The 27003-nt window shown below is 37.0% G+C and overlaps 1 protein-coding gene across 1 annotated transcript in view; it reads left to right on the forward strand.

Moving 5' to 3' along the window:
- The window catches only part of ZFC3H1 (zinc finger C3H1-type containing), a 45464-nt gene extending 19685 nt beyond the window's left edge, over positions 1-25779 (forward strand). The window contains exons 10-35 of the mRNA XM_086480242.1: positions 609-746; positions 1160-1278; positions 1619-1765; positions 2839-3013; positions 3196-3327; positions 4028-4576; positions 4660-4769; positions 5996-6127; positions 7224-7345; positions 7902-8003; positions 8364-8480; positions 9437-9620; positions 11329-11515; positions 11986-12177; positions 14136-14373; positions 15523-15628; positions 15707-15905; positions 16380-16474; positions 17440-17550; positions 19494-19598; positions 19688-19853; positions 20562-20662; positions 21829-21930; positions 22521-22560; positions 24741-24803; positions 24929-25779. Coding sequence (XP_086336368.1) covers positions 609-746; positions 1160-1278; positions 1619-1765; positions 2839-3013; positions 3196-3327; positions 4028-4576; positions 4660-4769; positions 5996-6127; positions 7224-7345; positions 7902-8003; positions 8364-8480; positions 9437-9620; positions 11329-11515; positions 11986-12177; positions 14136-14373; positions 15523-15628; positions 15707-15905; positions 16380-16474; positions 17440-17550; positions 19494-19598; positions 19688-19853; positions 20562-20662; positions 21829-21930; positions 22521-22560; positions 24741-24803; positions 24929-25066 — 3870 coding nt within the window. The 3' untranslated portion in view covers positions 25067-25779. The remainder of the gene's footprint in view (positions 1-608; positions 747-1159; positions 1279-1618; positions 1766-2838; positions 3014-3195; positions 3328-4027; positions 4577-4659; positions 4770-5995; positions 6128-7223; positions 7346-7901; positions 8004-8363; positions 8481-9436; positions 9621-11328; positions 11516-11985; positions 12178-14135; positions 14374-15522; positions 15629-15706; positions 15906-16379; positions 16475-17439; positions 17551-19493; positions 19599-19687; positions 19854-20561; positions 20663-21828; positions 21931-22520; positions 22561-24740; positions 24804-24928) is intronic.
- Positions 25780-27003: the final 1224 nt, after the last annotated feature.

The following is a 27003-nucleotide window of genomic DNA, read 5'->3' on the forward strand; positions in this document are numbered from 1 at the left end:
TTTCAGTTAGTGATGTTGGCAAAAAGTGATTAACCTTGTTTCATTTTGTTCTTTATGTTCTGTTGGTGTTCTGCCAATTTAATTGCCTGAGCAGCTCACTGTAAGGTCACCTAAGTATAACTGCGGGACAAGAGGCATCACAACTGTGTGGCAGAAAGATGAGGGAGTTCTGGCATGTCTGCTGCAGCACTTCTAATGGTGACTTGATTGATTGTTACCTCTCAGTTACTTAAAAAACATTGCTTGCAATTGGCAGATGATGATTTTCGTTACAACTGAAATAATTCATAAGGTGTAGGAGTCAAGAGCCTGAGATTCATGTGCTGTGACCATGGAGACCTAAATATGCTCCAGATACTTGGGAATAGTTTTGAAAATGTTGGAGTACCTTTTGTGTTATAGTATAAAGAATGGGTTTGATATCGCTGTATTGTAGGGGAGATGCACAAATGTTTAGGTTTTTTTCTTACAACGTAGAATTGGTGTGCCACGATAACTAACAAAGGGCATTAACCTCCTTTTTTCTCTTATAGTAAAGATGTGCTCAGTTGTATCAGTTTCTTTAAGTTTTTCTTCTTGCTAGAAAACATCCTTAATTCTCCCCACAGCTTCCAAAACACAAGTCTGTTGTGGTTACATTAAACGACTCAGATGATAGTGAGTCTGATGGAGAGCCATCCAACTCAACTAGCAGTGTTTTTGGAGGACTAGAATCTATGATAAAAGAAGCAAGGAGAAATGTTGAGGTAAGCACTATCAGCATTTAATAGGTTTATTTTGTAATGTTTTTGCTTTGTGTATGGAATTAAAACTTCAGAATTTGGTCAAGAAATACTGGATTACATCAGAAATGAGCAAGAGTGAGAACATTACTCCTGTCCAGACCGTGACATTGTAATTTGGGTTGCACAAACTAATTAAAGTGATTTTTTGGTTAAGATTGCATCCTGAAGATAGACTTTAATATATATTTTTTTCCCCTTTTTCAATTAAAATTCAATGCATCTTTAATTACTAGCCAAAAAAAAATACTGGCTTAAAAGATCTTATTAGCCTTGAACAGCTTTAGGTTTGTGCTGAAATGCCTCTTAAAAATAGTAGTTAATAGCTGTATTTTAAAGTACTGGGACTAGTATTGACTCGAACCTTGTTGTAATAGGCCTCAAAAATCAAAGCCCCTCCAAAATCAGAAAAAGAAAATGATCCAATGAGAACTCCAGAGGCTCTACCAGAAGATAAGAAGATAGAATACAGACTCTTAAAAGAAGAGATTGCCAGGTACAACTGAATTTAATTGTTGATGTAAAATGTGTATTCTTTGTAGTCCTTTACTAGTCTATTTTTGTATCTGGAAGGAAAATCTGACTTTGAAAACCTTGCCATTACCTTTAAGTTTTTCCCCCCACTCAGTTTTTAGTAAGACAACATAGTAGGAGTCTAAAGGAAGTCCTTGGATTTGAACTGACTTACAGTAGTTGATTGCACTTGTGGAAAGTTTTTCTTTTTAACTTGAAATCTTGCCATCCTACTATTTTGAAGATTTTAAAACTATTTAAGTGCGTGTCAAAATGAATCTTGAAGCTACTGAACATTTTTGCTTTTAACATCTCTGTTTTAGTCGTGAGAAGCAACGCTTAATTAAGTCTGATCCACTGAGGAACAATTCGTCCCCTGCAAATTCTGATGGTGAAGTTGATGGAATTGGGAGAATAGCAGTAGTGACAAAACAAGTCACAGAAGCAGAAGCAAAGCTTAAGAAAAACAGGTACATATCTCACTGTTGGAAGTCCTACCTTGTTTGTGTAGCAGGCTGAAAATAGTAAATTATCTTTTTGAATGTGTGGCCTTTAAAGTACAGCAAATGGTTGGTTTTCGGTTGTCTTGAACTGTTCAGCCTTGAATTCTGTTGCTGTACAAAAGGAGTTGCATTGTAGTGCCAGTGTGGTGTATGTTAGTAACTTTTAAGCATGATTTGTCATAACTGTTTTTGGCTGTGTTTGTGTTCAGTGACTAGAACATCATCTGTGCCACCTAATAACTTTGAAATATGAAACAATGAGTGTGCTTTTCACTACTTGGTGCACTTTGAGGGTAGCAGGTTTCGATGGGATATGCCTGATATATGTGTAAATAAATGAGTGTTTCTGCAGAATATGTATGCTGTTTGAGGGTTTCCTGTATGCCTTTTCTCTTTTAGCATACGTCTTCCATGTTTCTTAGCCTTCTTTCAAGTTACCGTGGAAAATAAGTGCTTTGCATGCTTCTTCTCTACCTCTGTTGCCACTTGATTATTTGTATGGTCTTGTGAACAAAAAAGGTTCCTGGTCAGACATCAACTGAAGGACATTCCTCCCCCCTCCCTTTATTCACACCTATCTATCTAAGTCTTTATCTAAGTCTTTATCTTGCTTCCTTTAATGTGTAGCTTTTTATATCTATTTACTCTGCTGTTGTGCCATAATACTACAGCTTGTAGTCTGCTAATGTGTGTGCCCTGGGGAAGAATTGGACTGTTACTTAACAGAAAGCAAGAACGTGTATTTTGGATGTCTTAATGTTAAAAACAGTATTAAAGATAACACCACTTGCCTACCTTCACCTGTCCTTGTAACTACAATGTTTTCATCTGCTTTATACTGACATGGTGAACTTGGGATACTGAAATCTGCTGTTAAATGTACTACCAGTATTTATTGTCTGGAGAAACTCAGAATTCCGTTTGTTTGATAAGTGAAAAAGAGCTGGGTTCTTAAATAACTAGGGTTTCAAAGGAGCAGCAATAACTCTGAGAAACTTCCCTTAGGAAAAAGATCTGTTATGTGGCTTTCCTACTTTCAGACTTCTGTTGATGAAGGATGAATCTGTCTTGAAACATTTGTTGCAACAAGAGGCCAAGAAGAGAGAGAATGTTCGAATTGCTGAAAATAAAATTAACAAACTGGCTGAACAGCTACAAGCAACAGAGAAGATCTTGAATGCTAATAGGATGTTTCTCAAAAAGCTTCAGGAACAAGTAATTTTAATTTTGAAATATTTCTATTTCCTAGAGCTGGAAATCTTGAAATGGGAAGCCTGATTTTTGGAGGCAGTAGGCTGTCTTTGAATTAATCATTAATGCCCATGTCTCTTCTGATTATATTTTATGAGGTCATATCTGAAAATGTGTATCTTACTGTAGTATTTCTTTTTTCCCAGATTCATAAAGTTCAACAACGAGTTACAGTAAAAAAAGCTCTGGCGTTAAAGTATGGGGAAGAACTTGCTCGAGCAAAAGCAGTAGCAAGTAAGGAAATTGGGAAACGAAAACTGGAGCAAGATCATCTTGGAGTAAGTCTGTTGCATGTTTTTAAACCATGCTGTACTTGAAAAGTGGTAATAATTTTGGTTAAGAAATGTAGTTCAAATGGGATTTCAGGAAAATAGGAAAACATTTCAAAAGTGCTGTAGGGATGATCTTATTGGTTTCCTATATTATTGAGAATTCAACAGAAAAAGCAGTAGTCACTTAAAGATAACTGGTCAAAGCGTACCTTTCTGTGTCAGGGGAATGTCATTAATAGATAAATAAGAGGAGCTATGTGCTTGTGAAGGAAGGAAGTACTTCAGCGTCTGTAGACATCAGTGATCTTGTTAAAACTGTCTAGCAAAGATGCTGAAGAGGGGATCTGGTTTGAAAAACAAAATACAGAAAAATGAGGCTAAACTATTATTGCAAATTTTTCTTTTTGTGCCCCCCTCCCTGTGTTGTAGCTCATCTTTTAAATGTGGCCAGAACTTCTGTTGAAGCCTCGTACATGATGTAGGGTAATTTTTATTGAAACTTTTATTTTATTTGTTTGGCCTGCAAAATTGCCAGTTGAGTTGTGGCAAACTCCTTTTGTAGTTTTCCTGCTGTTTGAAACTTTCTGGCAAGAGTTTAAAAGTTTTTATAAACTCTGAATTAAATGTCTTGCCCGTGTTTTATGTTACTCCTGTCAATAGATCAGTAAACGTGAAAATTAAATAAAGGGAAGTTTTTTCTTTTCAGCCAAGCAAAATGTTGAAATTGGAGAACTCCCCTACATCAAGTCCAAAAAAGCATTCAGCAGAGTTGATTGCACTAGAGAAAAAACGACTACAGCAACTGGAGTATGAATATGCTCTAAAGATTCAGAAATTGAAGGAGGCCCGCGCACTTCAAACCAAGGAACAATCAAATATTGCACCCCATGCAGAAGAGGAATCTGAATTTGCGTTACCTCAGCCATCACTTCATGATCTTACACAGGATAAATTGTCTTTGGACAGTGAAGAAAACTACTTTGATGACGAAGTTCTGTCTAATTCAAACCGAGAACGAAGGAGATCTTTCAGAGAATCTAATTCTTTCACTAAACCAAATCTTAAACACATGGACACTCCAAAACAAGAAACTATAAACAAACTTTCTAAAAAGGCTTCAGAGGAGCCTGAACTGTTCCTTGGGTTGAATATTGATGAACTGAAAAAACTTTATGCTAAAGCTGACAGCTTGAAAGAGCTGTTAGTGAAAAGTACTGCCTTTACAGTACCTAAGGAAGATCTGCTGTGTGGTCAGGTAAATGCTTTAAAACTAAATATGGAGGTTGTTTTCATCGGGTGGTATTGCAATCGCTATATATCTGTTTGTGTGTTTCCTAGGAAATTTCAGTGGACATGGATTTTGTTACATCGCAAAATAAACAAACAGAAGTGAAACCGTTTCCATTTGGACCGTATCATAGTCCTCTTCTAGTATTTAAATCCTACAGGTATGAAGACTAGCAGTTCTTTGGCTTCTGTCTATATGTGTTCTTGTTCAAGTATTCTTTATTACTCTTGTACCCAGCTGTATATAGAAAGACAAGTCACCGTGAGCAGCTCAACTATATTGAAACAATTTTGTCTAGTTTAGGGAACGTAATGATTTTAGTTACGTTTTCTGATATGCAGGAGTCCCTTGCTGTTGTGCAATGTTGCTGTCACATTGTATTGCATACTGTGCCCTGCAACTGGATTGTTGTTTGGTATATCTAAATTTAAAAATAGTAATTAAGTATTTGAAAACAGGATTTTTATATCCAATGTGAAGCAATCTAAAATCCAGGAAAAAAACTCATTGAAGCGTATTTCAATCATGCAGTCTTTAAACTTGGCTAGGATTTACGTTGTTCGAGTTGAGATTGAGCCAATCGCCTATTTTTGGATTACTGCTCAGTGGAAAGAGGCATGACCAGTGATTCATCTTGATTTAAAGTAGGCACGTGCAAGTACAATCAGTGTGGCAAATCTGTCTGCTAGAACGAGCTTTGTTCCTACGCATTAAACTTGAGAAAACAAAAGTCGGGAATTTAAACTGGAGCAGTTGAATCCTACTGTGTGCTTCAGGTTTACTTCTGTACTCTGAAGTAGCAAAAGGTGGAGGGTGCTATCTTTACAGGAGTATTCACTTTAACTTCTTGTGGGTTATGGCTTCAATTCCTTAAAGAGCTAGGAATACCAAAATTGATATAGTCAAACTTCAGCTAAAAATTTAAAACAGGCATTAGTCTGCTCGGCTCAGATTGTGTAAACAAAGAAAGAACAATCTATTTTCTCACAATCTTTCATGGTTCTCTTTATATTTCTGTTTAGTGTCGATGTTATGTTGACTTATAGCATGAGTGCAGTTTTTCTAGACCTAAACTGAAAGTCAATTTCAGTAGTTTGCTTTCCCTACTGGGTCCTTACTGTCCACTTCCTGGTTTTGAGTGAGGTTCTGCACCTAAGGGAAAATAGAGTGCTAGAACAGAATGTTTAGGTTGAGAAGTACTGTTTTGTTCTCTCTCTCTCTTTCACTTGTATGTCGATTATACTTTTGATTAGTACTACGGTTTTGGAAGTAATGAGACTTAATATAGAAAAAGTGATTCTAAAAATCTAAATTTTACTGAATGTTTGGTAAAACTGATGCATTACCTTGTTCGCTTTGGCACAATAATTCACTGTTTCATTTTAGGTTTAGTCCTTATTTTCGAACGAAGGAAAAACTGTACCTCAGTTCAGTAACGTATAGCAATATGATTGAGCCAAAACAGTGTTTCTGCCGGTTTGATTTGACAGGCACGTGTAACGATGATGACTGTCAGTGGTGAGTTCTCTTTATTTTGTTTCGACTAAACCTCTCTTCTAGATGCCAGACTCAAAGGCCAAAATAGACATGTTTTTCATTTCTTTAAAAGGTCTGGATTTATGATCCTATGCACAAGTTCTAGAAAACTACGTTATTTTTAATACCCTGTTGCAGATACTTGTTTGGCAGGAGAAAAACCCTTTCATCTAAACTGTGAAGGAAGGAGGTTCTTTAGATGTAAATTCAGAAAAACAGTATGGCCCGTTTGAGAATATTTTACCTTTTGGTTGCCTTGTAATTCAGATGGGACTTTTGCTTTATAGCTTCAGCATAACTTCAGACCATCATGGAACCTCAGGTAGTGGTTGATACTGTTAAGCAGACTAGAGATGTATCATGCTGCTAACTGAAATAAAGCATATGCCAAATATTATGTGATTGTGTTTTTTTAAAAAAAGCAAATACCACCATTGTGGTAGTGGAATTCCAGTTTCCTGTGAAAATACTGGCGAAGTTTGTTTCTTTGAATCCCACTGTTAAATTATATTAAAATAGTTTGTTAAAATGTTGCACAGTATATTTAAAAAGTTGGTACAACAGCAAATGGATATGAATTGATTTGGAATAAACTCAATTTGAGAATTTCTAACTACTGGAAAAATATAATAGGAGTGGACCTTAGCTCTTTTTTTGCCCTTTTCAGTGGCAGGCAGCTTTTTGCATCAGCTTTTAGCTGTTACCATCAAACCGTAGTTTGACTCTTAAATACAAAGTGATTATCTAATTCTTATAACTACCTTGTTTAAACTGGAAAGTTCTAAATACTGTGGTTTTGTGTTAGTGTGAAGTGAGTGTGTGGAGGTTTGTTTTAAAGAGTAAGGCTATAGTGAAATAAGGAAGGCTAGGATTGAGTTAACTGATGCAGGCGTAAATTTAAAGAAGACTCGGACATATTTAACAAATTTCAAAGCAGGCTGTAGTGTTTTCTGTGGGTATCGTTTTCTTTATGCCTCACCATAATGTATACTAAAACGACTTCCTAGTTGCAAGCATTATTAAGTTGCTGTGATAAATATATTAATTGCTTATTTGTTTCTTCTGCTGTTTCTTTCAGGCAGCACATGAAAGATTGCACTCTTAGCCGTAAGCAGCTGTTTCAGGATATTCTGTCTTACAATTTAGAACTGATTGGCTGTTCAGAGAAAAGCACTGATGAGGAAATCAGCACTGCCACAGGTTTTTGCAAGTCTTTCATTAAAAGATTAATTTCTGAAGGGAATGGCTTTCATTAAAAGGTCTAGGTGTAAGGACTTTGATGTTAAGCAGTGCATAGGGTACAGCTATATGAAAAAAAAAAATAGATCTCTGCAGTTGTCCAATTCAGTCTTTTGTAGTGGGCAGTTACATTGGTGTCTACAGAAAGAAAAAAGTCATTGATCTGTGGAACACTTCACTCTGGGGGGGGGGGGGGGGGGGGGGGGGGGCGGGAAGTATTGCTGGGATTCAGGGGGCTGGGGAGCAATGGACGTGGAATCTTTCCCTCTCCCCTTCCTCACTTCTCTTTGTATCTGCTGGACTGGCCTGTTTCAGCAGAGCTGGAATTTTATAGTAATGCTGTTGCCATACAGGCAAGTTGCCAAACAGAACTTTTTCAGTTTTTCTTTTCTTTGTTCTAGCGTGTGAATTACCATACCTCTTGAAGCAGTCATATTTCCTGAATTCAGCGTAGGTTGTGCTGAATTGCACACTTGGATTTATGTGTTTACCTAAGATATAAATATTATTGTTTCAGAAAAATACGTTGAAAAACTTTTTGGTATAAACAGAGACCGTGTGTCAGTGGATCAGATGGCTGTTCTTCTGGCCAGCAATGTCAATGAGAGTAAAAGTCACAGTAAGTAACTTGGTAGATTAAATAGAATATAAAGTTATGTAAGTACCTTGGTGATATTGTAAACCAAGAATATTTTATTGTTTTTGTTGCTTAGTTTTTATTTCAGTCTTATAAATTCTGCTTATGGTAAAATAAAGGCAGCAGAATTTGCTTCAAGGAAATAATATAATAGTTTTGGAGTCCTGTTTGGAAAAGTGAGTTATGTGCTTGAGCGCAGTAGATTTTAAATAAGTAGTGTTGAAACTTCAATGCTTGTGTTGCACTCGTAGAATGTTTTTATCCAAAATCTTTATTAGCAAGGGTGTTTTACTCTTGAATACAGAAAAGTAAAAGAGTTTCTACTACTCTGCTTCTTTACAGCACCTCCATTTACAACATGGAAAGATAAAAGGAAATGGAGACCAAAGTACTGGAGAAAACCATTGTTAGACAGTAGCAGCAGTGAAGAGGAACAGTTCGTTGGACCTATTAAATATGGTAATCTGGATGTGTGGCATCCATTAAAAGAGAGTTCTGGGGAAAAATACCTACCAACCTTTTCCCAACATCTAATTTTTACAGTAGTTCTTAAGAAAATTAATGCTTTCAGTACCTCTCTTGACTACATATTTCCTGCACGCAAACTTTATTCTGCATAAATTTTTGTGTAAAGTTTGATCTGAAGTTGTTATGTTTAAGGAAAAAACCCCTAGTATAATGTGTGACTGGAAGTTAAGGTGGAATTTCTACTTGCCTGTTCTTAAAAAGAACATAAGAAACTCTTTCCCTAGAGTGTTTCAGCTTTGCCCATAGACCATTAGTTTTTTTTTAATTTTTATTTTTCCCTCCCAGAATTTTAAGTAGTGAAACTTTGTGTTCGGTTATTTAAAATTTGTTCAGAGACAGTATTCGGTGTTGAGGTCAGGAGTTAAGAAAAGCTGCTGTTAAGTGGCATTTGAGACTTGGAAGCTTGTTAGAGCATCAGTAACCCAACAATATTTCACATGACTCATGCAAGTGGGAGCTTTAGGATTTGGTAGCAAATCCTGGAAAAAGGATTTTGAGAGACAGAACTGAGTTAAATTTTTTGTCAGGTGTTTGTTTCCTAGTGCTGCCTAATGAACTGCCTTAATTGGTGTCTGTTGATCAAAGCAGTCTCTTACTGCTATTTATTTCTTGCTTTTGCATTTGAAATGGAACTGTGTAGTGTGTTTAAAAAAAAAAACCCAAACAAAACAAAAAAAAACCCAAAAAACCAAAAACAAACCACCAAAAAACCACCTGGTTATAAGTTTTAGAGGATGTTGAATTAACCATATTTTGCTCTGGTCAATGTCTGTGCTTGAAATATATAAATCCCACCCCTTGTGTGAGTGTTAATCTTACAGATCACTGCTGTTTTGAAAAGAAACATTTTAAAAAACCCAACAAAACCCATTATTTTGTATTTGCAGCCCATCCCACAGAACATAAAAAAAGGGTTCCAGCTCTTGATGCTGTGGTGACTCCAGATGATGTCCGGTATTTTACAAGTGAGACTGATGACATTTCCAACTTGGAGGCAAGTGTCCAAGAAAACCCCTGTGATGTACAGCTTTGGATTAAACTTGCGTACAAATACTTGAATCAAAGTGAAGGGTAAGTCTGCTGCATTTTAAATTTGACTTTTAGGCTTCACCTGCCATGCTGTTATGATCAAGTTTTCTTTCTGATGTTAAAGAACTTCCTTGAACAGTGCCACAAATAATTTGTTACTTAAAAGCATGTTAAATAGATTAGATTTCCTGCTGTATGCAGTATAGTGTGTGAGTAATAAGTTACACTGGTGGTTTATCTTTAGATTCTGATTCAGGATCGAAGTTGATGGAAAGTAGTGTGGGAGAAATAATAAGCGTTTGAAAAGCGCGCAACCTAATGTATTCCCAAGATTACAGTGGAATGTTGTACTTCCAGTGATAAAGTTGTGGACCAATAAACTCAAATCAGTTTCTCCTCTGCAGAGTGAATGGTTGGAATAATGCTTGAAATTACTTTCATCAGGACGCTTTCTTGTAAGAACAGTTCTGCTGTATAGTTTTATTCCTCTAGAAACAGTCCGGTTGAGCACTTAGCTTCTTATTTTGTAATTTTTTAACTTCTGGATTTATATGTTTCTGTAGCTTCTGTTCCTTTAAATTCTGCAGGGTACCATGTTTTTATTGGCAGTCAGATAATTTCAGTAGGAATTCTGTCATGATGGTTTCGTTCTAGAGATTGATTTTAATAGTGGGGTACTGGCTTAAGCAGCTGCAGCAGGGAGGAAAGGGAATGGAGAGGAGCAGCTCTTTTAAAAGCCTGGTGTAAACTGTGGGTAATGGAAAACAAATCTTTTGATCAGTTTAGCTACATCAATAGCTGCCTGAACACTAGAAGGGATAGGACTGGAAGGCCAGTACTCAAAGTACTACCAGCAAGTGGCAGAGTGAGAAGAGCACACTTTCTAAATATAAGCATACTTGGAAAAAGACCGAGAAGGGAGAAAACCTAATAGAAGACAATTCATCCTTTTAAAACAGCTTCCTGCCCCCCAGCACTGAAGAAACTGAGTGGTTTAGTAGATGGCAGTGGTGATAGAAGGGACTGGGAAGGCTTCAGTATTATACGTGGTTAACTGTGTTAGTGTTGTTTTGGGACATGTGTTTTTCCTGTCATAAATGTCTATGCAAAGTAATTGCTAAAGATATTTTCAGAATAAATGCGACCTCAGCAGCTTTCTGTGGCTTTATGGAAGTTTGTTTATGAATTAAAGCTCAGCTCTGTGGTTTGCAATATAGGCAGTTATTTGAGCTAATCTTGTATTTGCTGATGTAATCTCATGATAGTTACCTCAAAAGGTAAAATCAACTTTTTTGGTGGTTTAGAAGCAGAGAGAACCCCCATGACATGCACAGAAGCCTGAAATAAAGGCTTATATTTGATTGTAGAAAGTAAATTAAGTAGCAAAAATACTGTAATATATTTAATAAGCCTTTGAAATTTTACTTAATTTTCAAGTCTATGTGATGTAAATGCCTTTATATTACTGCAGCTTGAGACTTCTGCTTACAGATGAATCTTACCCATTTTCAATTAAATTTTGACTCCTAGAAAACTTATTTTTCCATTTACTGTGATAATTGCACATAATAATAACCTTTGAAGGATGAAAACTTACTGAAACTCTGGAACTTGTATAGTAAAGGACACCACATATTAATAAAAAATGACTGACGATGTGTCAGTTATAAGCATCTGGTTTTGTATTTGATATTGTGTAAGTGATAATACTAACACAGCTGATGGGAGTGCTTTTTAAAATTTTCTACAGGTCATCCTCTGAGTGTTTAGATTCTACTTTAAATGTTTTGGCTCGAGCCCTTGAGAACAACAAAGAAAATCCTGAAATCTGGTGTCATTACCTCAGACTCTTCTCAAAAAGAGGAACCAAGGAGGAGATACAGGAAATGTGTGAAACAGCAGTGGAATATGCTCCCTCTTATCAAATCTGGTGGACAGTAAGTAAAACAAAAAGTATATGTGAACTGTTCATGTTAAGTGAGCTTTTTCTGCTGTAGAAAACCAGTACATATGACAGGGAAGGTATGAAATAAACACTGTAGCTTTTTAAAAACACAACAGTTGCTCAGAAAATAAAGCAATTCAAAGTTCTGTTTGAGGACACTTGTAGAGATCATCACTTTTCCTCAGGTAATAACTTATTTAAAATCAAGATATTACATTTCTTATTATTTGTTACTTAAGCTTGCAAAATTTAACTTTGACTATGTGATCTTTAATATTTAAACAGTATTTTTTGAGGTTTAGTATGAAAATGTGGTGCCAGGGAGGGAAATGGTTCATACGGTGGTGAAAAACATCTGAAGTTTGAGATTCACGTGATTTTAAACTTTAACCTAGAAGCTTTACTAGTATTCTGATTATTATTAATTATTATTAATTATTATTTGTCATTATTTTTCTCTAGTTTTTGAATTTGGAGAATTCCTTTGATGGAAAGGACTATGTTTGTGGGAGAATTCTACAGTTCCTAATGGAAGTGACAGGGAGAGAAGAAAATCCAAATCTTGTGTCCTTTCAGCTGCTGGAGACTCTCCTGTACAGGGTCCACTTAAGCCTCTTTACAGGAAGACATCAGAATGCGCTGGTTCTGCTGCAGGTAACTTCCAGGTTACCACCCCAGGAATTGTCTTCATATCTTCACCTTTCTAATGCCTATGACTCTGATAGTGTCAACTTTAGAAGTACAGTTCCTTACTTTATTTGCTGAGGAATTCTAGAGACTTCTGTTTTGAGATACGACGCCATTGTGAAATTTGGATTTAACTTTGAGGTTTTTGTTACGTATTTTGCTTTGTTTGTGTAGCTAATAGGCTAGGCCACTAGTTCCCAGGGAATTGCCCTCTTGATTTCTGGTAAGCTGTGAAACCCTTTTCTGCAATGGAGGGCCTGTGAGTAATGTGTTGCTGCCTCAGGTACTCAAATGTTGATTGCTACAGAAATTACCAAACCATTAATTCTTGGGAAAGAACATGGATGACATCATAGTAACAGCACCGCTCTGCTCCGAAATTTGGAAACTGTTAAATCAGACTATTGATCCCATGAACTCTGAAATTGTGGAGTTATCTCAGGCTTTTATTGTGACTGTAGAAAGAATTTAGGTCAGTGTTACTGTTCTGTAGGCAATAGAAGTGGTGGATGAATGTGAGAAATAGTGCTGATATCAGCCACTACAAAAAGTGGGAGCTGCTGTAGTTTCAGTTGCAAATCTTTTCATTCCTACCAGCAGGTGGCACCTGTTGCTTGCTACACCCTAAAACATTTTTCTTCATTGTGTGGTTTAAGGCCATAATGTTTTTTCTAGCTCCAGTTTAAATAGAAAAGTGTAATGCTATGTTGACTTCCTCCAAAAGCTATTCTAAACACAGCACTACTGATAAATGTAACTGAACGTTTGACTGAAGGAACAAAAAGAACAGAGGGAGAAAAACCTTGGCTTGTGTCAAATTGACATGGAAATCCAGTGTATATAGGAGAATAACATGGGTCAGTTTCCTTTACCTTTCCCTAAAGCATCATCACAAACCATAACTTTTTTCTTGTTTTTTTTAATATCTGTTTGAAATATGTAGTTGAAAAGAATGTCTTGGGGAGAGATTACTTAGCAATATTTAAGAGAAGGTAATTTCCAAGTAAATGCTACTTCAGAGTAAGTAGCAATGTGTTGCTTTGAAAACTTGAGGCAAGTTTCCTGAAGTAAATATTTTGAAGGGTGGATGAGTGAAATGTGAAACTTCAGGATTTGTCTGTTACAGGACAAGTGTCCTGCTGAATTTTCCCTAAACTTGCAAGTACTTTTGTCTCATTGAAAGCGCATTCTTTGTAATGCGTTTATCCGGAAAAACGTTGGCACATCAGTAGCCATGAGCTTCTGTTCTGATTTAGGAGCAGTTGTGTTTAGACTTTGTCTAACTGCATGCTCTAATGATTTTATTTGGGATCTCCTAATTTAACTGGGCTATTCTAGTTTTGTGTATGACTGGTAAGAAAATTTGAAGCAGTATCCTTGTTCTCAGTAATGTTTCCAACAGATTTTTTTTTTTTAAACAATATATCTAAGGATGATAGTGTTTTCTGTAGACTTGGATAGCTGTAACTTAGTAGCTGTATAACTAGAGCTTAATAAAAAAACAAACAAACAAAAAACCCCAAACCCACAAAACCAAGTAGGATATAGCAAGCTGAATCCAACTTGTAGAGGAGATGTCTGTAGAGGTAATGTATTATTTCTTGGAACTGGAAGTAATTGTCCAAGAATTAAGCAGAAAAGTGGAACACACATTGGGAGATGCATGTCTTCAAAGTCTGTCTGTTTGCTTTTCGAAATAACAATCTTCTATATTTTTTTCTAAACCTGTTACTAGAAATTATGGATGCAATTTTAATACAGTCACATAAGCCAAATGTATTGATTGATAAAAAGAATTAGTTCCTGTTTTCTCTATGGAAAAGATTTGAGAATATTAAAACTTAATCTTTCTGTTTCCTTTTCTCATTCTTAGATCTTACATTGTATTTCAACCATAAAATCTTTATTTCTGTTAACCTTTACAGAATGCTTTAAAATCAGCAAATGAAAAGATAATATCAGAACACCTTACTGTAAGTGACCGTTGCTTGGCTTGGCTGGCTTACATACATCTAACTGAATTTGGCATTCTCCCTGTCAAGTTCTATGACCCAGCTAATGTCAGTCCTTCAAGGATTATGAACAAAGAGCCGTTTTTAATACCATGGCAAACAGTTCATGACGTGAAGACTGATCCTGATACGCTGTTAGCTATGTTTGAAGGTAAGATTAAGGAAGTAAACTACTTAATACATTACTCACTTGTTGCAAATCAAGAAATATTATCCAACTTTTGGAATTTCAAGGCAGTGCAACACTGCTGATGACTGTGTTAAGCCACCATTGGGATTAATCCAGTAAATATTTCATGTTGATTTGAACAGAGCAGTGAGGAAAGTTCGTGTTCTCGGGTACTTAACACACACACTGAATTTTTCATCTGTGGTTCAAAGCCATAGCTTTTTCTCTAAACTGTGGTATTATGTCAAGATACAGACTAGTGGCTTGTGACAGTGTGACATTGATAGTTTTCTTGGGCTTATACAAGCATAAAGCCAAGCTTCTGTTGTTCTTTCTCTTACCCTCCTGCTCCTCAATGGGATGTGTCTGTTGGAAAGTTATTGTCCAGGAAGGTTACTGTGTTTCCTTAGAAGAGGCAGGGCAATGCATGTGTGTTGTCTTCATTCAAAGTTTAAGTAAATGGAACAATTTTTTTAAAGATGCAAAATGAAGATACTAGAAATTGAATTCTTGACTTGTGGTGCTGCCAGAGGTAGACTTTGTAATAGCACTGTGTAAACGTCAGTAGTCAGCGTGTTAGCCAGCAGCAACTTTGAATTGTCACTGAGAATATATCTACGCTGCAGGTGCTAATGCAGCGTGGAAACTCTCAGACAGATTGAGTAGCCCGGCTGTGGGAGTGAAGGCAGTCTAGCCATGATAATGGAGTGTTCATTATGGGGTGTTCATCGTTGGGTAACTCTATTATGCTGAGAAGAAAAATAATATCCTCTGTTAGTTTTGGCTTAATAGCTTTCAGCAGCTATGCTGGAAACCTTGGAACCTAGTTTTAAATATAGTGATACACTTCTATATGTAATGTGGCTTCAACGTTTCATTGGTAGGTTGTTTCCTGTTTCTTAAATGAATGAGGAATGAAACTTCTGAAGGAACTTGTCTTTGCACTGTGTTAAGTTTTTCCTAAGATGCTCCTCTTCCTTCTTTTACTAGAGTGTTGCTTTTGCAAATTATTATCTTTCCGCTTATGTATTTTCATTATGTTAAATGAGACTTTTTATTATGTCAGGGCTTTGAATAACTTTGACATTGCTTGAGATCTAAAGGCCTGATTTTTATACTCCTGTTTTGAAGATGCGGTCAAAACATGCATGGATGAAAGCCTTGAGGCTGACAAAAGAATAGCTATCTGCTTTCCTCTCTACAGAAACATGATAGCTTTGCTGAAACTTCTTGAAAGGTAGGTTGTTTTGAGACATTTTTAATTGGAGTACTCAACTCTGCTTTATTTTAAAACTTACCTTTACTTTTCTTTAAGGTGGGAGTCTGCTGCAGAACTCTGTAGGTCTTTACTGGAGCTCTGCCCGAACAACTGTCAGCTCTTGGAGAGTTTGGCCACCTTGTATTTGCAGATGGAGCAGAGTGACAATGCCTACAAAGTGTGGATTGAAGCTTTTGAGAAGAATCCTCAGAATGCAGAAATTTTTTATCAGTTGTGTAAATTCCTTGTTTCACAGGTAATACTTCCCTCCAATACTCATTTTGTTGGTCTGCTGGCTTTATAAAGTTTGGATTTTGTGTGTTGTCTCAAACACTTACCAAATTGACAATATTCATGGTATTTTTGTCTAGTACTCCTTTATGTAGATGGGAAAAATAGAATTGGCAAGATTAGTGACATGATTAAAGATAATCAAAGAAATTACGTAGAATCGCAAATTTATATTTTGGTTTGTTCTAATCCAGTGTTAACATCCTTAAGCAAGAATAACGGACATCAACAGTAAACCCGTAAGACGTTTTCAGCTTTTTTTCCTGCTACCTGCTGACTGACCTAGTTAGACTTCATTCTTGAGAGAATGAAGACATTGGATCACTGAAGAGATAGACACACCACTTGTTATTTATCTTGCTTAAATTGCTCTTGTCATTTTCAGGTTGATGTCTGATTTTAATTTTTTTATTTTTAAAAAAATAAAACCCCAAAACAGGAAAGGTCAAGCAGTGTTCTTCCACTGTTGCAAGATTTTGTGGCAGCTTTCTTTGAGAATACATGCCAACAGCATGGTCCCATGGATCTCTTAAGGTACATTTAGAATACTTTTTTTTTTCTACTTAAATTTTGGTTATATTGGCATTTTCTTGAAAAAACAAGACAGTCTAGAATTTTTGAATTGCTCTATTATTAGCTTGGCGTGTTTTTCTAAAACTTCAGTGAATTATGATTTGGTAGTTTAGAAGGCTTATACTTGTTGGTTGTGCATATACACTAAATCATAAAGCCACAAGCATTTAAAGATGAAACAGGCAGCAAATTCGATGTCTGGATTTGGGGAATGAAAACCAATCATATGTATGCCAAAGTTGTTTGTGTTCTGGTTTGGGGATTTTTTTGTGGCTTTTTTTTATTTCCCCAAAGCTAGGCGCCTAAAATTGCATAGCTAAGTTACATACAGATTTAGCCACTTGTAAAAGACCTCGGTCCAGAGGTCCAGCATGTTGTTAATCAGCAGATGATTATTGAATAAAAGGCACAGGTTTGTATCTAGCCTCCTTATTTTCCACTTGAGTTTTGGCACCTAATTGAGTTAAATTTTTGAAATATGCAAGTTCCCAATAGTCAAAATAGATGCCTCTGAAGGCCTTCAAAGGGAGTCCTTCTGTGCTAAAGTTTTTGCAGATGAGGCTTCAAAATGTTTGTATCTCCAAGTTAGTGCTAGTTTTTATTCCTGCTTACGTTTGTTTACGTTTAGCTGACTGTAAGTAGATGATTGTACCTTACTTGATGTATTTTATGGGGGAGGAGAAATCTGAGATATTAAGCAACATTTAACTTTGTACATAATGAGGGAGTAAATGCCTTCTGTAGTAACTATTTCTATATTTTTGTGTAATGCTTTCTGTATAAATTGTATTTGGATGGAGTTAACTAAAATCTAGGAAAGGTGCGTCTTTTTAATATGTCCCATGAACTTGGATTTTGGAGCTAAATGTTGACCTCCATATAGGACTCTTCCATGTAGTATTTACTACTAGTATTTTGTCTTGTAGATATCTCTTGAATTTTCCGATGCCAATTGAATTTACGTCACCTCTCTATAAAGAACATCTTACGGATGATGTTGTAAACCAGCAAATCCCGTATCTGTGGCAGATCTACTGGTGAGGCTTCTAAAGTGTTTCTGAGAAACAGCTGTTGGGTCTGAGTAAATTGCATTTTCAAAGCAGAACATTCATTGTTTGCCTGAGGGTATATCACTTTGGGTTCTTTCAATAAATGGTCTGCCAGTCCTTAGAGAACTTAACCTGCCTGCTGCACAACAGGGACAATTTTGTAGAGCTGTGAATTGCACATCAACTTAAATTCTCCACTTGAGAAATGGGTCAGAAATCCTGCCCTGTGGGAACATGTAACAGGTGTGTTCATCTCAAAATGATTTATTTTGTTCATTTCACTTTTGTTTTAGCTTGCTGCTGTTAGTAGTGTTCTGCTTTCTTCTGGCTTTCTCAGTCAGCTTTCTCAGTCAGTCTTCAAAAGTAGCTATTTGGCTTTTCAGATAAGTAAAGGGGCAAAGATGCTAATACTTCAGATACTGGTGAGGACTCCTCAAAACTCCTTCAACATTGTAGATTTTAATTGGTGGACATCTTAGTAACAGGCAAAATGTGTGGCTTTCAAGAAAATCTTTATATAAGGTTTAGATTAACTTATCTTGATGTTTTCTTTTTATGTTGTCCATTAATACCAATTTAAGTACTTGGGGGTTTTTTTTGGTTGGTTTTTTTTTTTAGAAAATACCTCTTCACAAGTTAAGTTTAGTACTTGCACAGTGGAAACATTGTTAGAAAGACACTTGAGGTCACTGTTTAGTCATGAGGGACCTTAACTTAAGCTCAGATGTTCCTGTATTTTAGCACCTGCTTCTAAGAGGAAAATCAGGGCTCTTGAAGTAAGTGCCTGAATTACTTTCAGAGCTAATAATTGAGTGTTTCTGTAGTTCTTTTGCTATGGTAAGTGTCTAGGTATTTGGGCCTATGTACCTGTCTTTTCTTTTGTTCAGATACAGAGGACAAAAGACATAAGTTCACTTCTACCAAGTGAAAACAGTCAGACTGAAATCAGCAAACCCAGAAAGCACGAGGAACAGTGTTCTACTTGGCAAGATCAGTGTGTGTGTACACGTGTGTGTGTGTGTGCACACAAATGTATACATAGACATTTTTAGAAAGAATAGAAAATTGGTGATTCAGTTTGTGGTCCTTGGGGAAAGCAGGCGTAGAATCAGGCCCTCTGATCGTGTGACCCCAGTCCAGGAGGGTTCTGGAGCAAGGTAGCAACATCAGCCCTGTCTTACATTTCTATGGTCTTCCTCTCTGAGTTTTTTTTCTGTTAAGACTTACTGAAAGTCTTACCTTTTTTTCACTGTTACTTTATGCATTGAAATAAGGACTGTTCACTGAATCTTGGTCAAAAAAATGTGTCTACTTCTGTCTTTGAGGTCCTATATGTTGGTCTGACTGTATGTTTCTTTGAGGAACTGTGGAAGAAAATTAAGGGTTGTTTTGACTTGTTCTTGTCAGGTGGTTTTCTGTGTGTGTTTGTTTTTTTTTTTTTTTCCCCCTGACATGGTCAGCATATTTCTACCCCAGATCCCCAGTAGTTTTTGTTTCAGAATACTAATTTTGTTGCTACAGTCTGATACCATTTCTCAAGTGGTTTTGATCTGACTTTGAAATTTATTATTCTGGAGATTTCCCAATGGAAATTCAAGACTTGTCTCCTTTCTGTAGCAGTCAGAGCATCCCCTATTAAAAGGATTAGTAGAAGTATACTTTACAAGAGTAGAAGACAATTCATAATATTTCATTTCCGTTTAAGAGTTGCATTTTAAACTGCATGATTTCTGTATTATTACTTACTACTTGCAGTTGAGACTTAACCCATTTTGATAAGTTGACCAATAAATTAGTCTTTAATGCTGTGACACTGAAAACACTGTTTTTCTTGCATCTCAGAATAGGAAGTTATTCATTGTTTCTTACTCTTAATATGTAAGATCATGCATTGTTCATGACATGCAACACTTAACTTTTAATTTGAACAGTTTATGCCAGTCTCTTTATGCGAGTGTTGGTGAAGCACTGGATGCTTATGAAGCAGCTCTGGGGGCTGTGATGCAGCAGGAGACCGTTCAGAACATCTGGCTGGAGTAAGTTCTTAAAGGAAAGTAAATTAACCTCAAAACTATTAAGTGAAGACTACCAGAACCATCTTTTTCTTTTTTTTTTTTTCTTCCAGTTACCTTGTTTTTATCAATAGCAAAGTTGTTGGATCCAGCAACAAAGTTCAAGAATTCAAGCTTTTTACTGACCTAGTGAACAGATGTCTGGTTACAGTCCCCACACGATACCCAATTCCTTTTAGTACTGCTGATTATTGGACCAATTATGAGTTTCATAATAAGGTAAAAATGTGTCTGTAGACGGTTTTAATTGAAAGACTGATGACCTTTAGCAGGTACCTGTAATTTACTTGTTCAAATACAGCACCAGTAGCATGTGAACGCTGAGGGCTCGGAAATAGTAGAAAAAGGAACAAGTATCTGAGCAGAGTAGCGTTCTGAGCAGAAGACTGTCTAGCAGCGACCTTTTAAATAAAGGATGTGTAAGGCAAAGAGAAAGTTTATTATGGCATGCTTTAATACCATGAATACTGCTGTTAATCCTAGAGAAAAGAGAAAATGTGTAAGGGAGGGAAGAAATGGTTGAGCAAGAGGGGTCTGGCAGATGGAAACAGTATTTGAACTGTCAGTTTTGATCATAGAAAATGCAGGGGTTGAGAAACAGAAGAAATAAAGTAGGAGTAAAAACGAGTGAGGCCTCACGCAGAATAAAACTTACTGAAATTTTGGGTCCCATTTTGCTAACATCGAGTGCATTTGTCTTTGCTCACTATGTGCAGGCTAGGAGGACTAAAATATGTGGTGTTAGCAAGTTGACACTTAACTTTTTTGTTACACAAATTGATTTCCCTACCCTTGAGGCATAAGGTTTGTAGTTGATAAGGTTTGTAGGTGGTAACTCAAATTTCATCATAATGTTCGTGGTTTGTCATTCAGTTATTCTTAGCAAAATTAAGACAGCTATTAATGTTTATAATTCAAATTCTACAGGTAATTCTTTTTTATTTGAGCTGCATTCCAAAATCTCAGCATTCCAAAGCCTTGGAACGGTTTTGTTCTACCATGCCTGCTAATCCTGGACTTGCACTGAGGTATGTACAGATACTTATAATCAAGACAAACAGCTAGTTAACATAACTACTGTTTTCTGTGCAAGACAAGCATGATTTGCTTTCTACTACAAAAGGAAAACTTTTCCTCTATTATTGCATGTTGCTTGAGGTGTATTGTGCCTTCTGACAGCATCTTAGCCTTTCTTGTATTTGACAGGGTTCTGTTCCATCTATAGAAAGGTTATAATTATACAGGAATTAACTCTGCATTGTGCATGATGAGTACAAATGGTCACCATTTCCAGTTTGTAGAAAAATGTCAGATATATATTGAAATCTCGTTGTTACTTAATGGTCTATTAAAAGTATAGTTCCAGCATAGAACAAATAGAAATGGATACACCAGTATACAACAGTGCTGCCTTAAGGCTTAACTTGATAATTATTTAGCAAAGATAAACCACTCTTAATTTAGAAAAAAATTTTAGGGGAAACAAAACCAGTTAATGCAAGCATCGCACGGATTCTTACTTGAAGAGTATTTCAGAATGTAGTCTTCCAGGATTAGAGAGTCCATGTCTTGCTGTACCTCTGCTGCAGTGAACTCAGGATCATTTGGTTGAACGATTTTGAAAAGTCCGCAAACACTGTTCATCATCAACGGTGGCCCCAAAGAATTCAAAGCAAGGCTTGGAATACGTGTGTGTGGTTGGGGGCGTGGGGAGTGTGGCACACCTGCCTGTGGCACGTGAAGTTGAATGGCTGCATGTTAAACCAAGTTGCGATTCTGTCTAGATGGAACTCGCAGCTTCCTTAGACAATGTTGGGACTACGTGAAGTGGGTGAGCAGAACTGACCGCGCAGTATCTCCTTGCCACATGAATATAAAACTAATTAGCATCCTTTCAAATATGCAGTTATCTTGTGAATGCTAAAAATGGATCTTGTAACGTGCTAAGATCATGTTCTCTCTCTGACTTCATACTTCTTAGTTGTTCTCTGAAAGTGTCTTGACTTTGTTGTTTCGTTTTTGTGCTGAGCACATGTTCAGTCAATATCATATACAGTGGCTTGGTTTTTTTCGTACTTGCAACTCTTGGCTCAGCTCAGGTATGATATATTGTGTAATGTGTTCGCATCTTTGGATTGCTTTTCTGTTCCCAGTGATTAGAGCAGTGTTCCTTTCTCATGAATGCCTTTTACAGACTGCTTCTGCGATACTGGGAGGAGAGCAATGTTCAAATTCTGAAACTGCAAGCCAAGATGTTTACATATAATATCCCAACATGCCTGGCCATCTGGAAAATGTAATGCAACAGTCATACATCTGTTTTCATAGATATTGCTTTTGTATATAAGGTTTACGTCACAAAGGTAAAGCTGAAACATCCTTCCAATTGGGCTTGTGCTGGAAGTCTCTTTCATTAGGTTGTTATTTAAGCAGTAACTGTTACAACAGACAAAGGTACTGTCACTTCTTTAAAATGAGGAATGGAATTTCCCTCTTGGGGAAACCTATGTGAATGGATATTATGCAGATAAATATGAATGATGTATTTACAAGTTGCCTTTTTAATTCAACTATTGACTTCTGTCTCCCCCTCTCTACCCTCCCCTTTATATATCACAATAGCAGTAATCTCCATTATCCAGTGATGCTGAACTGATCTTTTTCTTCAGTGTTTGTTCATAATGGGGAACCACTGAAATGTCTTGCTCATGTAAGATTGTTTTTTAAAAAATGGCTATTTTTATCTTTTCACTGTAGATTAACATCATTGGAAGTTAGTCAGTTTCTTCTCAAGGAATTTCTAATTCCATTCCAGTCAGTGTTCTGCCACTAATGGCATTTAAAATCATTCAAGAATAAATATTTTTATATATTTCTTTTCCTCAGAGCCATTGCTGCCGAGTGCTTTCTAATGGGACAAAGAGAAGTAAGTCAACACAGCTTACTAAAATGAGTAATAGTAACATGCTGTAAAATTTTACATACCTTGGCTTTATCCAAAGCGATGGTCATCTCTGAAACCCAGGATTTCTAGATCGTTAAAATGCTCTATGTATAAACACCGAAGCATTTGCCTCAAGTGAGAGAAGTATCTTTGGCAATCCAGGTAGAATGGATTATAGCAGTTGTGCATACTGTTTGCGTGTATCTTTCCCTTACGGAGGGGCTATGTTCCTCTCCCACTTTTGTGGGGTTTGTTGGGGTTTTTTTTGGGTGGAGTTGTTTTGGGGTTTTTTTGGGGTGTTTGTTTTTACATCTGGAGGAGATCGCTAGCACTTAAAATGCGGTAGAGGGAAGGAAAGATCGTTGTGCTGGAAGAAGCTAAGGCCTGTCTTTGCAGGTAGTTGGAAAGGTGCGTCTGCCAAACCAATGTATGTAGAGTTTGAGTAGTCAAAGACATCAGTTGTTTTTCTACAAATACAACAAATTCACTCATTGGTACATTGGGGAGGGAAATATTTTTGTCACTCTGTATACAAATGCAAGAGGTTTTTGGCAGAGCAATCGAGTCACTTTTCAGTTCAATCAGAATGGATCTTCCTGGTATTGTTGCTGTCACCTTCAAAATTTTCTTCTGCCTGTGGAAAGGTGCTGTGTATTGGGGGGATCTTGAGGCCCTGGGTTTGTGGCTCACCAGTTGTTTCTGGTGTTTCTGAGATACTTCTCTGCTGTATCCTCATTTTGGATCATTCTTGTGGTGGCTGGTTCTTGGCATCCTTCTTTTTTTGTTAATAGTTTCTTTTGAAACAGTATTAAAGTTTTAACTGATCCATAATGGGTAGCATGGCTGTTGTTAGACTTGCATATGAAATCTTTTCTTCCCTTTTTTACTGTCTCTTAGAATATTTAAAAACACCCGCCAAGCAGACAGTTATTTGGTTTGTAAGATCAAAGTCAGGAGATATCAAAGGCATGGTTGCCTATTCAACCTTAATTCTGTCTCCGTGTTGATGGTTTGGTGTAATCTGTAATTAGTCACAGATCCCTGCTTCAGTCATTGTATTAGATGGACTACATTTTAAGGCACTGTCTATAGTGAGGCTGGTGATTTAAAGATCCCTGCTTTATTTGGTTCAAGATAGAAAAATGTATTTTGAGTGAATCAAAAAGAGTCCTTAAAGAAAAGGAACCAAGTAAACTGAAGGTGTACGTAAAACATCGTAGCTGGATTACACCCAGAAGAAATCTTGTGGTTTTCTTCTGCAACCACCTGACTAACTACTTGGTGTGGAGTAAAATCACTTAAGCTGACGCATACAGTGCAGTTGGGTTAGGTATTTTTTTGGGGGGGGGGGGAGGGGGCTTCGTTTGGGATGTAGTGAGCACTTACAACTGTTTATGCAAATCGATGACTGTTCCAGATAACTGAATTTTCTAGTAAACAAGTAGGATATTGTTTTAAATTGGATTGTGATTCAGATTATGGATTTCCTGGTCCTGGAGAACCTTCCCTTCAGAGGTCATGTAAAGGTTTGCTAAAAGAGTGTAAAAACGGGTATGAGTATTTAAAATGCCAACAAATACCTCCCCTAATGACTCTGTGATTAAAGTTGGTGCTTTAGATACCAGTAGTTGAAGGAGACTTGAGTAAATAGTTGCATTAAATGTTTTGGTCCTCTATTTCCAACCATACAATGGTAAAAAAAAAATGTTTCTTTCAGGAGAGCTGCAGAGACGCATACTGTTTGTTAAAGTGCAGATAGCTAGATGCCGAAGGAGAAAAGCGTATGAAACAGTTATTTTCATTGCAGGGTTGGGATGGTATACAATAAGCAAGACCTTGAGACTACATATTGAGTGGTGAAAGAGAAATACTCAGTAAGCAGCTTCATTCCCTGAGCGTGTTCCATCCTGTGCAATGAATGAGGCAAGAGTCTTGTGAAGAAAAATAGAATGTCCTCATGTAATTAATCATGGGCATACAAGGGTCAGAATTAAGGTCAGACATAAACTTGCCTTTGCTTTTGGTAGCAGTTTAATTCTCAACTTTGAAACTTTTTTAAAAACAGATTTTAAAACTTACTGCAAGAGATTTTTGTGCTTCAAGTCACTCATTTTGAGTGCACAAAATTGTGCTGGCTTTTAATACTTGTTTTTATTTTACAGGTCCATCATTTATATCAGAGAGCCCTTCAGAAGTTACCTCTATGTGCAACACTGTGGAAAGATGTAATGTTTTCTCCTTATGATTCAGTTTGAGGTTTCATATAAATTTTCTGCATATCCCATATCCATAGATGTGGTGATGCTCAGGCTGTGGCTAAATCTTATATCTGCTTCCCCATCTCTTACAGCAACTCTTGTTTGAAGCATCAGGAGGAGGTAAAACTGATAACCTGAGAAAACTAGTTTCCAAGTGCCAAGAGGTTGGAGTCAGCCTAGATGAGCTTTTAAATTTAAACACTTACAGAACAGAAAGCAAGAATCACTGAACGCTGGGTACGATCAGCCCTAAGTCCTATTAAATGCCAAAATCAGTTGAATGATTCTTCAGGCTGATCCGTGCCCAAGATCTGTGTAAGGCAGATGAGTATTGCTGAGCATATCGAGTCTCCAATCTGCTTTCCTTGAACCTGGAAACAATTAACATGACCCTCCTCTGGAAAAATGAACTCCCTGTCTGGCCTTGCTTCTGGGCCCTGCCAGATTCTCATAACGTCATCTACGTAAGTATAGTTAATCAAAATGACAGACATTATTTTTTTATGTTTTCTTTTTATTTTCTGTTTTCTTTGTTTTGCTGTTCCTGATTCACTTGACACTCTCGCTGATGCCTGAGAGATCTGTGTTTGGGATTAATTTACTGGGCTGTGTTTACAGTAAAAAGCAAGTAGTCCATTTTGGGTTTTTCCTTTTTTAAACCTTTTTTGAGACTTTTTCATTACAGGATTTAAAACAAAAGCAGCCGCTCTTAAGGAAAGTGTAACTGCCGTGGCCACAAGTATGCTTCTTGCACTTGAAGGCTCTAAGAGGGTTGCTTACTGCCCTTTTCTGCATTGGACTCACGGCAGAGACTATTAAACTTGAAGATTAAGGAAACTATTGCAAATGCCAGTGCATCAGAACCTAAGAGTGGTCAATTATGTGCAATTTTTTGTAAAGAAATTTAATTTATAATAAAGTTTAACAGTTTAAAGAAAGTTAATATGGATCTGTTTTGTATTGGTACTACTTGTAGTATTACAGGTGTCTTACAGAGATATTTTCAATACAAGCTGACCTTTTAAAACAAATTCTGTGTCTTTTGTTACTTTGATCAAAGAGTAGGCGAGTGTGGCTGAGCTACCTCTTGTGGATCTAGAATAACTATACCTCAATGGGTTTTCTCCTCCTCTTGCCTTAAGTACAGAGATGTTTGTCCCATAGCAGCTATTTGTGTCAATACCACTTGATAAGGGAGGGTGCATTTTACACCGTGTCCTTTTCACCTTTAATGAAAGGAGGCCTGCTTTCTGAAGTCACTACATGTACACTGTGGAGAGAGACTGTCAGCCCACTGAACCAGCGGTGGGACTGTTCACATCAGCCGGGCTTTCCACCTGTTTTCCACCTGTACCAAATCATACTAAAAGGTGGTTGTAGCCCTTTTGGTGTAGGTGATCGGTGAAGGTCCCAAGTGAAGGAGTGGTCTTCATGGTTGAGAGTGAGGCAAAGTGGTTTGACAAAACTTCAGTAACTTTCAAAACCCTTACTTCATCTGGAGTTACACACGAAGCAGTTCTCTTAAAGAAGAGAAAAAGGGGAAATACTGGTTTTCATTTAGGGGAATGGAGGGTGATTCTGCACCTTAAGTCCTTTTAGACAGCTCCTACCTTCAAGCATGAATTACCAAAGTAAAACTTCAACTACCCACTGTAATGGCAGTGTTTTCCTGCAGACTACACAACCACTCTCAGAAGAGCTGATTCAAACCCATTCTTTGTAGTAGAGTGGTGTCCTGATTTCTTCAAGCTTCTTATATGGTACAGTTCAGAATGGAAAAAATGTAGATCACAAGTTCAGTATTTATTTTTTTTATTAAAAACCCCTCAAATATGGTAAATGCTGGGTCACACACATCACCCAAATTTTTTTCAAAATTTGTCTTAAAATCTTGCTGATAAACAGTTGATATTTTTCTGCAGTGACATCTAAACACCTGCATTATTCTAGTGGGATACCATTTTACCTATTCCACTGTTAAATGTCAAGGGTTACAGCACTTCTAATGCCATCTTATACATCCCCTAGGTTAGGCCTGTCTGGCACTTGGGGCTGTCGCTTTGTTACCTTTCCTGCCTTGCTGTACAGTGACTTCGTAACAAAAGGCCCAGTGTCCCTTTCTAAGGAGACCTTGAGCTTTAAATTTTCATCAAGGGTTAATCCCAAG

The sequence above is a fragment of the Leptosomus discolor genome, chromosome 1 (genome assembly GCF_034619465.1).
Source record: "Leptosomus discolor isolate bLepDis1 chromosome 1, bLepDis1.hap2, whole genome shotgun sequence".
Lineage (NCBI taxonomy): Eukaryota > Metazoa > Chordata > Aves > Leptosomiformes > Leptosomidae > Leptosomus > Leptosomus discolor.